Source organism: Neofelis nebulosa, chromosome 7 (genome assembly GCF_028018385.1).
Source record: "Neofelis nebulosa isolate mNeoNeb1 chromosome 7, mNeoNeb1.pri, whole genome shotgun sequence".
Classification (NCBI taxonomy): Eukaryota; Metazoa; Chordata; class Mammalia; order Carnivora; family Felidae; genus Neofelis; species Neofelis nebulosa.
The window spans coordinates 147499818-147511037 of NC_080788.1; the positions used below are offsets into that span (position 1 = coordinate 147499818).

The 11220-nt window shown below is 63.4% G+C and overlaps 1 protein-coding gene and 1 long non-coding RNA gene across 2 annotated transcripts; one reads left to right on the plus strand and one right to left on the minus strand.

Moving 5' to 3' along the window:
• Window positions 1-583: 583 nt before the first annotated feature.
• LOC131517841 (uncharacterized) lies at window positions 584-2005 on the minus strand. The gene is made up of 2 exons (XR_009264864.1): window positions 1150-2005; window positions 584-925 (listed from the first exon to the last, which is right to left on the minus strand). It is a non-coding gene; the product is annotated as an uncharacterized LOC131517841 (long non-coding RNA).
• A 143-nt stretch (window positions 2006-2148) lies between these two features.
• On the plus strand, window positions 2149-9265 carry CLBA1 (clathrin binding box of aftiphilin containing 1). Its single transcript, XM_058740487.1, has 5 exons — window positions 2149-2912; window positions 4464-4609; window positions 6151-6280; window positions 7357-7470; window positions 8462-9265. The coding sequence occupies exons 1-5, from the start codon at window positions 2463-2465 to the stop codon at window positions 8624-8626; spliced, it is 1005 nt and encodes a 334-aa protein (XP_058596470.1). The 5' UTR covers window positions 2149-2462; the 3' UTR covers window positions 8627-9265.
• The last annotated feature ends 1955 nt before the right edge of the window (window positions 9266-11220 follow it).

Consider the following 11220-nt stretch of genomic DNA (forward strand, 5'->3'; position numbering starts at 1 on the left):
GTGCTGCGAGGCACATGATACCGTGGGCTCCGGGCCAAGTGGAGGCTGGCCCCTTCCTCCTGAGGCTTAGCTTGGTGGTGGAGAAGCTGTCCACCACTCCTGTTCAGGGGGTTGGAGATCAGGGGCGGACGGAGGTGTCCGAGAGGAGGTGGGGGGGCCACACAGGCTCTTCCTCCTGACCACACTGCACCCAACCGCTCCGCTACCCTCCAGGGAGTCCTGCTTTTGTCTCCTGCACGCCTACTTTAAAGGCACTACGCTCCCTCTGACCAGTCTCCCCAGCAGGTGAGCCTTTGAAACTTGAACAGAAGCCTGCCCCACCCACCCAGCTGGAGGCCTGGCCCTCAGCCTGTGCCCCCACGTCTCATGCCCGGCCTGCCTGGACGCTGGCCTGAGTAGCCAGGGGCCACCTGTCAGCACCTGGGTTGCACCCCCCTCCCCCACCGCCGAGCACCCAATGGCGAGTGCCCTTTGCCACCTCCTCGGAGTCTTGGCTCCCCCAAGGCAGCACCTTTTTAGTAGCCAGGGGTCACCGGATATATTAGTCTCCCATGACTGCTGGAAAAAATAACCACACAGTGGCTTAAACCAACCTGCATTTATTCCCTAATGGTTCCAGGCCTCGGTGGGACTGCGGTCCTCCTGGGGGGTTCAGGGGAGGTCCAACTTCCTGTTCCCATTCAGCTTCGAGAGGCTGCCCACATCCCTGGGTTTATAGCCCTGCGTCATTCTGGCCTCTGCTTCTGTCTCTCCATTTCCTCAGACTCCGACCCTCCTGCTTCCTACTTGTAAGGACGTCGGCCTCAACAGCATGATCCAGGACTATCTCCCCATCTCAAAAGCCTGAATGTAATCGTGTCTGTAAAGTCCCTTGTGCCTCGTAAGGCCCCAGATTCACAGGCTCTGGGCATCAGGACGTGCACACCTGCGGGAGGCGTTATTCAGCTACGACGCCGGGGAATGCAGACCAGCCCGCCTGCACCCTGAAGCTCACTGTGCCTTCCTCAGTCTTCACTGAGGTCCACACAGGGTGCGGGAAACTGCTGAGCTTAGAAGAGCTGGTCCCAGCCCCAGCAACACTTCTCACTCAGGTCTTTGGGCCTGGGCCTCAGTTTCCCCACCTGTACATGACGGCACCACTTCTCCTACCCCTTCCCAGTTGCCTGGACTACGAGCACGGCAAGGACAATGGATGAGGGGGGTCCACGCAGTGGGTACGCAGCAGGAGTGCCTGGGATCGACATTGTCCCCGGGGTGACGTCGAGGCAGAAGAGCTGGCATCTGGTCACGTTCTCGCAGGGTCATCAGGTAGGTGTCTGTCCAGAGCTGGGCAGTCTGACTGCATCGCATGCACACTGCATTGCTGGCTCAGGGGAAGGGAGGGGACAGGAGGCTGCAGCCCAGAGGTCAGGTATGATCTCATCTGGTAATTTTCAGAATTAAAACTTCAATAGCTAGGCTGGGAAGGACCAGGGAGAGCGGGCGACTCATGCAAACAGGACAGGGCCCAAGGAGGTCACAGGGTAGAGAAACGTGAGCGGGGAGGGAGACTGGGGAGCGCGGTGAGGTTCAGGCATCTGATGATGGCGCTGGGGAGGCTGGAGTCAAGCTGACTCACCAAGGTGGGTGTCATGAGCCTGGGGTGGGGCCAGGTGGGGACCGGCCTGGCCTGCCTGGGAGGGGCTGGCGGGAGGGCCAAGCTGGCCCCTCGGTGCCCCTGCCCCGGGGCGGGAGGCAGCTGGAGGGGCAGGCTGTCCAGGCCCCACACTGGGCCTGCTGTGCCCGGTGTTGGCGTCGCTCCTCCGGCCCGCAGGCGGCGGATCCCCACGCGCCCTCACGCTGGAGGAGCTAGGCTCTGGGATTCGGGGGTCGGCCGGGCGGTGGAGACGGCACCCCCGCGGGTCCGGAATCGGGGGCACCAGAGACGCCCCCGCCGCTCCAACCGAACCGAGGACCCTCCTCGTGGGAGGCCAGGGGCCGGGCGGACACGGCGCAGGCGCAGCGGCGGCCGGGCGGGGCGGTGACGTCACGACGGCGGGCGCCCGGCGCGGGGGCTGGCGCGTTCCGTTGCCAGGCAACGGGCGGGCGAGGGGACGACGGACGGCCGCCGCGCGCGCAGGCAGAGGCAGCGGAGCGGCCGAGGTGGGCTGCAGGCCGGACCCTCGCGGGGACCCAGGGCCCCGCGCCGCCCCCGCTCTCGGGGACTGCTGTGCTCCGGGACACGCCGCTGCGCTGGACCGGCCGCCCGGGCGCGTGCAGGAGGAAGCCGGGCCGCGGCTCCGGCCCCTGCCCCCGGGCGGCTTGTGTCGGTCCCACAGCGACCCTGGCCACACAGCAGGCCTCCCGCGCTGCCGAGGAGGCCCCGGCGGCCCCCGGCCCCCGCCCGGTGCAGCGCTGGGCAGCCCCGGCACGGCGGTGTGGGTGTCTCCCCGCGGCGTCTATGCGGGCCCGGCGGCGCCGAAATGCAGGGCCAGCGGCTGCGGGGGGCAGGGCCCGGTCACGCGCCCCCTGTCTGCGGGTCTCCGCGCGCGGGCAACGAGGGAGCGGGCGAGGTGTCCCTCTACCGGGCCTCTAGAGACAGCGGGGCCAGCCCGGCGCACGGGAGGCGGAGAGGAGCCGGGGCGCAGTGCATGAGGAGCGCCCCCAGGACCTCCGGGGGCGGCGACGGCGTTTCCGCCTGCACGGTCAGCACTCCGGACCCTGGGGAGCACAGCAGCGCCTGGGGGGAGTTCGAAGGCTTTCAGGAATCTTCAGCCAAGTCTCCACACTTCTCCCAACCCTTTGAACTCCGGGACAGACGCGCGGGACGCGGGCTGCAGAGCGCGGCCTCCACTCCAAAGGAGCGGGGTTCTGGCCAGCCTCAGCGGGGCGGGCCTTGGGCGGCCGGGACCCCCGGCACCTCTGCCTCCGAGGTATTTCTGCCAGTCCCCGTGTCCGCCGCCGTGTGGCACAGCGAGCCCTCTACACGCCGCCGGCCTCCAGCTTCAGTGGGCTGGCCAGACAGGAGGCCTGTTTCTCTCTTGGCCTTCGTCCTTGGCTGGCTGGCCTCCTGACACAGGGAAGGAACGAGGCTGCAGAAGGGGACCGCGCCTGGGGGGACTCGGGAACTGGGCCGCTTTCTGTGCCCACCTGTCCGGGGTCGGGCACATCGGCCTCGCCTTGCCTCCCCTCCTGAGGCCTCTACGAGCCCTGTGCCCACCGTCCCCTCCTTAGGCCTCCAGCATCCGACTGCCCTCAACCCGGCTGTGCTTTCCTGGCCTCAGGTCGGGCACTTGGGAGAGAGTTTTTTGTCTCAGCTGTCAGTCTGCCTGTTTAGACAGCATCACCAAGGGTCATTTGCAGTCTGTGTGACGATCGGGTGCTGGGGATGGCCCGGAGAGCCCAGGCCTCATCCCCTGGGCGCCCTGCTCTGCCCTTCCCGACCTGACCACCAGGTCTACCTTTTCTGTGACTGCCTCTCATGCGGCTTTTTCTTGTTTTCCTCTTCCGCCCCTGGCTTCTCTTCCTCTACGGTCTCTTCCCAAGGGCTAACCCTGGATTCCACGAGAACAGAGGGAGTAAGATGAAGAAGGGACCAGAGGAAAGGTTCCACTGGTTCTAGGGACAAGCTGTGTGTTTCCCGAGCAGCTGGGCTCTCCCCAGCCTCTGACGGGCCCCTTTGTGCATGGGGCCCGCTCTGCTCACCACTTGTGTTGGAAACAGGACTTGTGTTCCAGCGTGATTAATAGGTCAGGGAACAATCTGAGGATAGTGTGAACTTTGCAGGAGACGCTAGGTGAATGCAGAAAACCACCCCACTGACCTCAATATATACACCGTGCGCGCGCACATCTCCAACAGCTCTCTGGGTTCCGGGCCCTGTCGGCTTGCACCCCCGCCCTCGCCCCCAGCCTCCCAGCAGGCACACCTGTCACTTCCTGCTGGACTTCAGACAGCCCTCATTTCAGGGCTTCGCGCCCTGACCTTTCCAACCTCAGATCATCTCCCAGGAAATGCCACATTACTGTCGTGCGGGTAGATTTCCCAGCCAGTTAACATGCGGGAAACACATTTTTATGAGTGCCTCTTTCTCAGGTGTCTGACAAAGCTTGAGTGTTGTGCCCTAATCTCGCTGTCCCACACCCCATGGGAACAAGCGTGTCCTGTTTTGGTAACAGTAATGGTACAATCATTACACGTTTCATTTACGCCAAAATTATGTATTTGGTATAAGGTGATGTATTTTTTCTAGTCTTTTTTTTTGTTTTTGTTAATTTATTTTTTAGAGAGGGAACACGGAAGGGGCAGAGAGAGAGAATTCCAAGCAGACTCTGCACCATCAGTGTGGAGCCCGATGTGGGACTCGAACTCACCATCCGTGAGATCATGACCTGAGCTAAAGTCAGATACTTAACCGACTGAGCCACCCGGGCACCCTGTAATGTATCTCTTCTAACGTCCATGTGTTTCTCTCTTCTTTTCAGCTCATTCTCAGCTATGAGGATGTTTTCAGGTTTGCTTTTCAGGAAGTACCAGTCCAGCAGGCAACTGAAGGTGTCTCCCCCTTAGACCGCATCTTAGAAATGAGCAGTGAGGGAAAACCTGGCTGTGGACCTGGACACATACTGTGGTAATGAACTTAAATCGCAACTAACATTTATGTTTCTGGTTGACAAAGTGGACCTTTATTGGGAGCCCGTCTCTCCTGAAGTCCCCACAACCTTGGGGCCATGGGGCCCTCACGGACAGAGGGGCATGTGGGTTGACGCTCTGGCCACGGTCCCTTCTCTCAGACCCACGTGTGGCCCCCTCCACCCCCATCAGCTCACCCGGGGCAAGGCGGGCCGGCGAGTGCCAGCTCCTGGTGCCTCCCTGCACATGCTGGGGGTGCGGAAAGGACGGGGGCCTGGGCCGTGAGCACAGGGGCCTCCTGGGTGACCTGACCGAATGGTCCTGGACCCCCAAGAAAACAGCCCAGCGCCCTGGAGGGACGTTCCTGACAGCCTGTGTGCATCTGGTGCGGAGCGGAAGGCTGGCCGCCCTGGGGACCGGCTTCCTAAAGGAGTCACCATGCGGCTGTTTGCAGACGGCCGTTGCCTAAGACGCGCTTCCACTGGGACTGACAGAGGGACGAGGGCCGCTCAGTGGGTGGTGTGTCCTGGCGGGAAAGTTTGAGGTCCACTGGGCCAAGGCCACGGCAGGAGGTGAAGGTCGGCGGGAGCTGGCTCCCCTGGCCCCTCCATGCCTCTTTGTCAGAGAGGGAGCTCTGCAGACAGGCCACTCCTGGGGTCCAAGCCGGTGGCTGCCCCGCCCCCCCCGGGAATCCCCCGCAGAGGCCTGGGGACAGAGGCCCGAAGCCCAGGGGGCCGTGACCACCATGGCCCAGAGGGCCGTACGCCCTGCGGACGTGGTGCTTCCCCGAGGTGTGGTCCGGGCCAGCAGGCAGGTAGAGGGGCCTCAGGTGGCAGCATGAGCCTCAGACACCCAGAGGGCGGGTGGTCCCGGGGGCCAGGTCTGGCGGGGCTGGGCCTGGTTGTGGGATGGAAGGCAGGGGGTACCTTGGGGTGTGCGAGCAAGAGGACTACTTGGGAATGATGTGGGCACTTGGTGTAACTGCCCCTGCTGTGGTTCTCCGTGGGCACACCTCCCCTTGCCTCGTGGGAGCTGGGCCAGCAACCGGGGACGGCACGTGGTTGAAGGGGGGGCTAGAAATCGTGCACGGCACGTGGTGGGGGGATGGCTCGTGACCGTGGACGGTGCGTGAGAGACACCCAGGGGTTCGTCCTCTGAGCGTCGCTCTGCCCCTGGTTTTCGAGTGTCTCTGTGGCACCCAGTGCCGCTCGTGGTCCCCCAGCTGCTGAGGAACAAAACCAGAGGAGCACCGGGCTCTAGGAGCTTCCACCGCTTGGAGGAGACACTGAGTCGTGACGAGAAGTCAGGCAGCGCCAGGGGTGTGTTCTCAGGGGAGAAATAAAGCAGGAGAGGAGGGAAGGCGTGCCGGGTGTCCCCGGGGTAGCAGATGTTGGCTGAATAAATGCCCGGTGACACGGCCTGGTGTTTCTGCAGGGGACACTCTGCTCTCAGGATTCTCAAAGGTCCACTGCCCCTCTTCTTCTCTGAAGACTTTCTCGTTACCTTTCAGTTAATTTAATTAATGCATTTCTTTTCCAGTTCTGAGTCCAGGAGGCTCTGGGGAGCTCTTCAGAACACAGATAGCACATCCACTTCCCGATGGCTCTGGAGCGAGTCCCGGTGCCAGGAAAACTTGTTGCTTGTTCTCGGAATGGATGCTGCCCGGAAGGTGATGCGGGTGTAGCTGTGACTCCGGGGGTGCAGCCGGGCTCCGCAGTGACCTGGCAGGCCATCCTGAGGCCACGGCCGGCGGGTAGGGGACCTTGTTGTCAGGAAACAGCAGGTGGGAGAGAAGACTCACTGGTTTCCAGCACGGTGGGGGGAGCGTGGAACGCAGGTAGGGAAGGGGCGAGATGGGTCAGTTCTTTGGCATTAGGCACCTGCCCTGCGCCAGGCTGACGGATGTCCCCGCGCGGCCCAGCCCTTGTCGCGCAGTGAGGAGGGGCTGTGGCAGAAGGCGATGACACACACAGCATGGTGGGGGGGGGGCGGCAGGCGGGTTGAGGTGGGGGGCTCCCCTTGAGGAGGGGAGGGTGGAGGAGGGGGCTGGAGCTGCGGCCTGAGCGCAGCAGGCAGAGGTGTGAGGTTAGCCACCAGGTGGGGCCCTCGCACCTGAGCTGGGAGCCAGCAAAGCTGGAACAGAGGGGTGGCAGGGGAGGGGCTGGCGACGCCTGGGCTGCAGCAGGAGGGCCGGCTGCGAGTGAGCCAAGACGCAAATCGCGGCAAGAGCAATCTTTTGGCAACAGAGTGGGCAGAGATGCCTTTCCGTTTTTACGTGTTATGAAAATGTTCAAACGCGGGAAACCTAAAAGGGGCTCGCAGGCCTCAGCGAAGACAGGGCCTTGGGACCGGAGGCTGCCCTGGCCGAGGGGCCTCGTGGGGCCGGCCAGGAGGGAAGCGAGGGGCCCCGAGGCCACCCTGGCGCTGTGTTCCTGCGAGGAAAGCGGCCAGGAAGCCGGGGAAGGGGGCGGCCTCCTGAACCGGAGGCTCCGAGGTGGGACAGCTCCAGGGCTGGGGGCTCACCCTGGAGGTGGCGAGGAAAGTCTCGACTTGAGGAGGTGGAGGGGCCCTGCAGTCCTGGAGGGACAGGGTGGCCCTGGGCCGGGTGCCAGCAGGATGGGGACCAAGTCACCATGTTGCAGTATTCCAGTGCACTGTGCCAGAGGGCTCTGAGTTACCAAAGAGAAAGAGCAAAGTGGCCTTTTAGCTTCCTTCTCGCTGGCTGACACTGGTTTGTCTCACTAGAACCTCTCTGGAGACCTGGGTCACATTCTGGAACGTTCCGACCTCCAAGAGCCTGAAGAACTAGGTGTGCGCACCGTCTGTGCGCAGCCCTGCAGGGCCCTGGTCCACACTCAGGTGAGCCGCCCCTGGACAGGCCGTGGGCCGTGCTGGCCGCGTGGGTGTGTGTTGGCACTTCCCGCCTAAGTGCCGCAGACTTAGAGAAAGTCGCATTCCCACAGTCTGGGCAGGTGCGGCCGGTGGGGGCAGGTCTCCCAGGGGAACTGGAGGGCGGCGGGTGGCTGCAGGAAAACCACAGGACAGCCAGGCTCCACTGGGCAGTGGGTTGGGGGGAGGGGGGGGGGCGCAGCCAAGCAGGCGGCGGGGGCGGGGCTAAGCCTTTCCTGGGAGTGAGGGCACCTCTGCTCTCCTCCGGTACCAGGAGCTGGGGCACCGGTGGGGTCGGCTCGGCAGGCCCCCGGCCCCAGGCGGGCAGCAGCACACGGGGGGACAGTGCGTGCTGGGGAGGGCCGGGCTGCTGCGCGGATGCTGGGAGGGCAGGATGGAGCGCGGGAGAGGGCCCTGTCGCCTGGTCGCACAGGCCATCTGCAGCAACGCCCAAGCACGCTGGTCGACCTGCTCTTTGGAAAATGCCACAGGGCAGGAGGCAGGGACCATCTTACAGCAGCAAGACATAGAAGCTTCCGCAGCGGCACCACTCACAGTAGCCCACACGTCCGCAGCAGGTGCAGGGGGAGGTTCACAGACGCTGCGGGAAACGGGCGAGAAGGGCCCGACACACAGCACAAGGGCCTTGTGACCCCTTGTAGGAAACGGGCCCACGGCTGCTTGGGGAGGGGGCCACGGGCTGGGGTCGTAGAATCACTCGGGTCGAGGAGGCCCCATGTGGCCCTGGCCCCGGCACACAGCCTGGCCGTCTTCCCGGCGTGGTGCCCCATTTGCTCTGCGGGAAGCCAGGGAGCTGTCGGCGGTGTCCCGTGCGCGTTCACGTTGACCTCATGAGGACAGGAGAGAAAGCCCCGCGGGGCGGGGCGCAGCAGGCCGGCCCCGGGGACAGCGGGTCCACTGGCCCTTCCACACCCTGACGGTGCCCCTCCTCCCATGCCAGCTCTCGGGGCCCTCCGGCGGCAGACAGGGGAGCCTGACTGCGTGGAGCCTCTTTCTGAAGACCCCCTTACGCAGCAGCGGCCAGTACATCCCAGTTCCACGGAAAAAGAAGATTTTCAGTCCACGTAACCTAAAAATGACCTTGTTTAATAGTAACGTTTGCTAAGACGGGAGTCCTTGGTATTTTTATGAGAAAGTTTACATTTTCTTACTGGCTCAGTTTGCTACTGGAAACCAGAACTATTTTGTGGGGGAGTTTCTCAAACCCCAAGTTGGTTTCCTGGGATCCCTGTGCAAACCACTCCCGCACCTACTGGCGCACGCTGGGGTCTGACCGCTTTAGGAGTATGTCCTTCTGCAGAGCTGTCCCCAACGGGAAGGAGGCGCCCTGCGCCCCCCAGGAGCTCCGCCCCAGCCTCACATGAACCCGGGTGGCACTTGGGGTCCTCTGCCTGGTGAGGGACCCCAGGTCTGGCTGCCGGCATAGCACTGCGGGGGGCGCACCGGGGTGGCCTGGCTCTCGGTGGGGGGTGTCACCAGGAGACAGCCGTCCCGGCGCCCAGGAAGCCCTGAGTGTGTTTCGGGCACACCTTGGGCAGGGCCCACGCGGCAGGAAAGCCAAGCCGTGGTCTCCCCAGAGCCCCGTGAGTGCTCACCTGGACCACTGCCATCCAGCGGCCTCTCTCTGCGTCGACCCTCCTCTCCAACCCCGAGCAAGCGAGCGTTCTCTGGTTCTGGCGGAGGCACTGAGTTTTGTAAAATTTTATTAAATAAAATGGCCTGGATAAGCCCATGTTCTCGCTGATTCATCTGCTGTGTGGGTCTGTTGCCAGAGTCCTGTCATCTCAGCCTGTGCCTGCCCGGAAGCCCCGGCCCCGTCCCTCTGCAGAGGCCTGGGGACCCCAGGCTGGCAGAGAAGACATTTCTGTCCCTCCAAGGCCACACTTGTGGCCGGGAGACCACAACAGGGGGCTGGCTGGCCTCAGATGCCAGCTCCGTCAACCCAGGTGTCAGACCCAAAGAGTGACGCTGTGGGGACACACTGACCGGCAGATGTCACCTGTCACGGGGAGGACCAGCACAGTGGGTCCTTGGCCACCCTCTGCCAGACTGCATGTGGTTTTGAGGTTCATGTTAAGGGGTAACAGTTTTGTTTCTTTTTAGTGCCATATGTCTGGGAATCTGCCCTGATTTTTTATTTTCAGCCAGAAAAAGGCACAAGTGTTCTCACACTGCTTTCACCAAAGGGCAGAACCACCTTGGGGCCTCCTGGGGCCCTGCCGTCATCTCCAGCCTCTGGTTAGAGTCAGACCTGAAGCTAAAATAGGCCATTCTGTGTCCTGCCTCCTGCCACCCAGAGTCCCTCTCAGACGCGGGCACTGAACCCCCCATGGCTGCCCCCCGCCCCACTGCCGGTAAGCCAGCGCCTCACAGACCTCAGAAAAGGGACCGCCCCTGGGCCCCAGCCAGCCCAGCGTCCGGCTCCCTGAGCCAGAGGGAGGGCTGTCCCTGTCCCTCGGTCCACGTGCAAGCGGACACCAAGTTTGGCTCTGGTTCCCTGTCCTGATGTCTGGCCAGTCTGCTCAAGCTGGGGGCCTAGCGAACCGGGAGGGTCAGTGCGGACCGGTCCCCTGACTCAGGGACACCCATCCCAAGAGGCTGGCACTGTCACCCTGACCAGAACACGCCCCGTTAGCTACACAGTCAGGGTTCAAAATAATCACAGAGCCGAGGACACACAGGAGCCTACGTTAATTAAATTCGGTGCCCCCAGGGGTGGGGCAGGACCCTGGGGTGGCTGCCCGGCCTGCTGGAGGAGTCTGGGGTCTCGAGGGCCAGCACCCAGTAGGTCTGCGGCTCTCAGCCCTCGCGGAGGGCTCGCAATGGTAAGAGTGGGTGTAAGGGGGGGACAGCCTGCAGAAAACCCCCAAGTAGGAGCCAGCCTCTCAGAAGTGGGGGCCGGAAACCGAGAGACCCCTCTGGGAGGAGTGGTGGGGCCGGGCCCTTGCCCTGGGCGAGGGTGGTCCGCCAGGGCCAGGAAGAGCAGCGGGGTGGATGGACCTGGGACGGGGGCAGAGGGAGCCTCCGGTGATCTGAGGTCATGGCGGCCCGGCTCCGAAACAGGCTGACGGCCAGCGCCTCACCAGTGCTGCCCTGTTGCCACCTCGAGGCCCGGGCGACACTCACTGAGCTGCCACGGGGCCCAGACCCAGCCGAACGGCAGGTGAGGAGGACACGCCCCGCCAGGAACCTGTCCGGCTAACTGTGAGACATTCCAGTCTCTGCTCCCCTCATCCAAACGCCCGGCACTCGGGAAAACCTCGCAAGACGATCCAAATGCAACAAAACCCTGATCCCCAGTCAACGGGAGCAGAAGCAGAGAGGGCCCAGGCGGGCAAAGCCAAAGACCGGAAAATAAGAAGAGGTGGGGATCCAGCGGAAAAGCGGGCCACACGCGGAAGACGTGGGAATGATCAAACGGAACAATGGAGATGCCGGAAGTGAAGGCCGTGACCTCGAGGGTGAGTCCTTCTGCAGGAGGGCCCAGCGAAGACGGGTCACCGGGAAACATCCGGGCAGGACGGAGACCAGAGTGGGGAGGAAGACAGAACCGAGTGTCCGGGGTCTGCGGGGCGGACCAGGAGCCGGAGCCAAAGGGGAGAGATATTCGAGGATTTAATGGCCAAGAACTTGCCCGCAGGGAGGACGCGGGCGGGCTCCTCAGGTTGAGCTGAATGACGATGGAGGTGTGGCACCCAA

Excerpts from the sequence above, each read along its gene's own strand:
- CLBA1 (XM_058740487.1), top strand. The coding sequence starts at position 2,463 with ATGCAGGGCCAGCGGCTGCGGGGGGCAGGGCCCGGTCACGCGCCCCCT. Across the intron at positions 4,610-6,150 it reads GGACCTGGACACATACTGTG|TTCTGAGTCCAGGAGGCTCT; the intron begins GTAATGAACTTA and ends TTTCTTTTCCAG. Across the intron at positions 7,471-8,461 it reads GGGCCCTGGTCCACACTCAG|CTCTCGGGGCCCTCCGGCGG; the intron begins GTGAGCCGCCCC and ends CTCCCATGCCAG.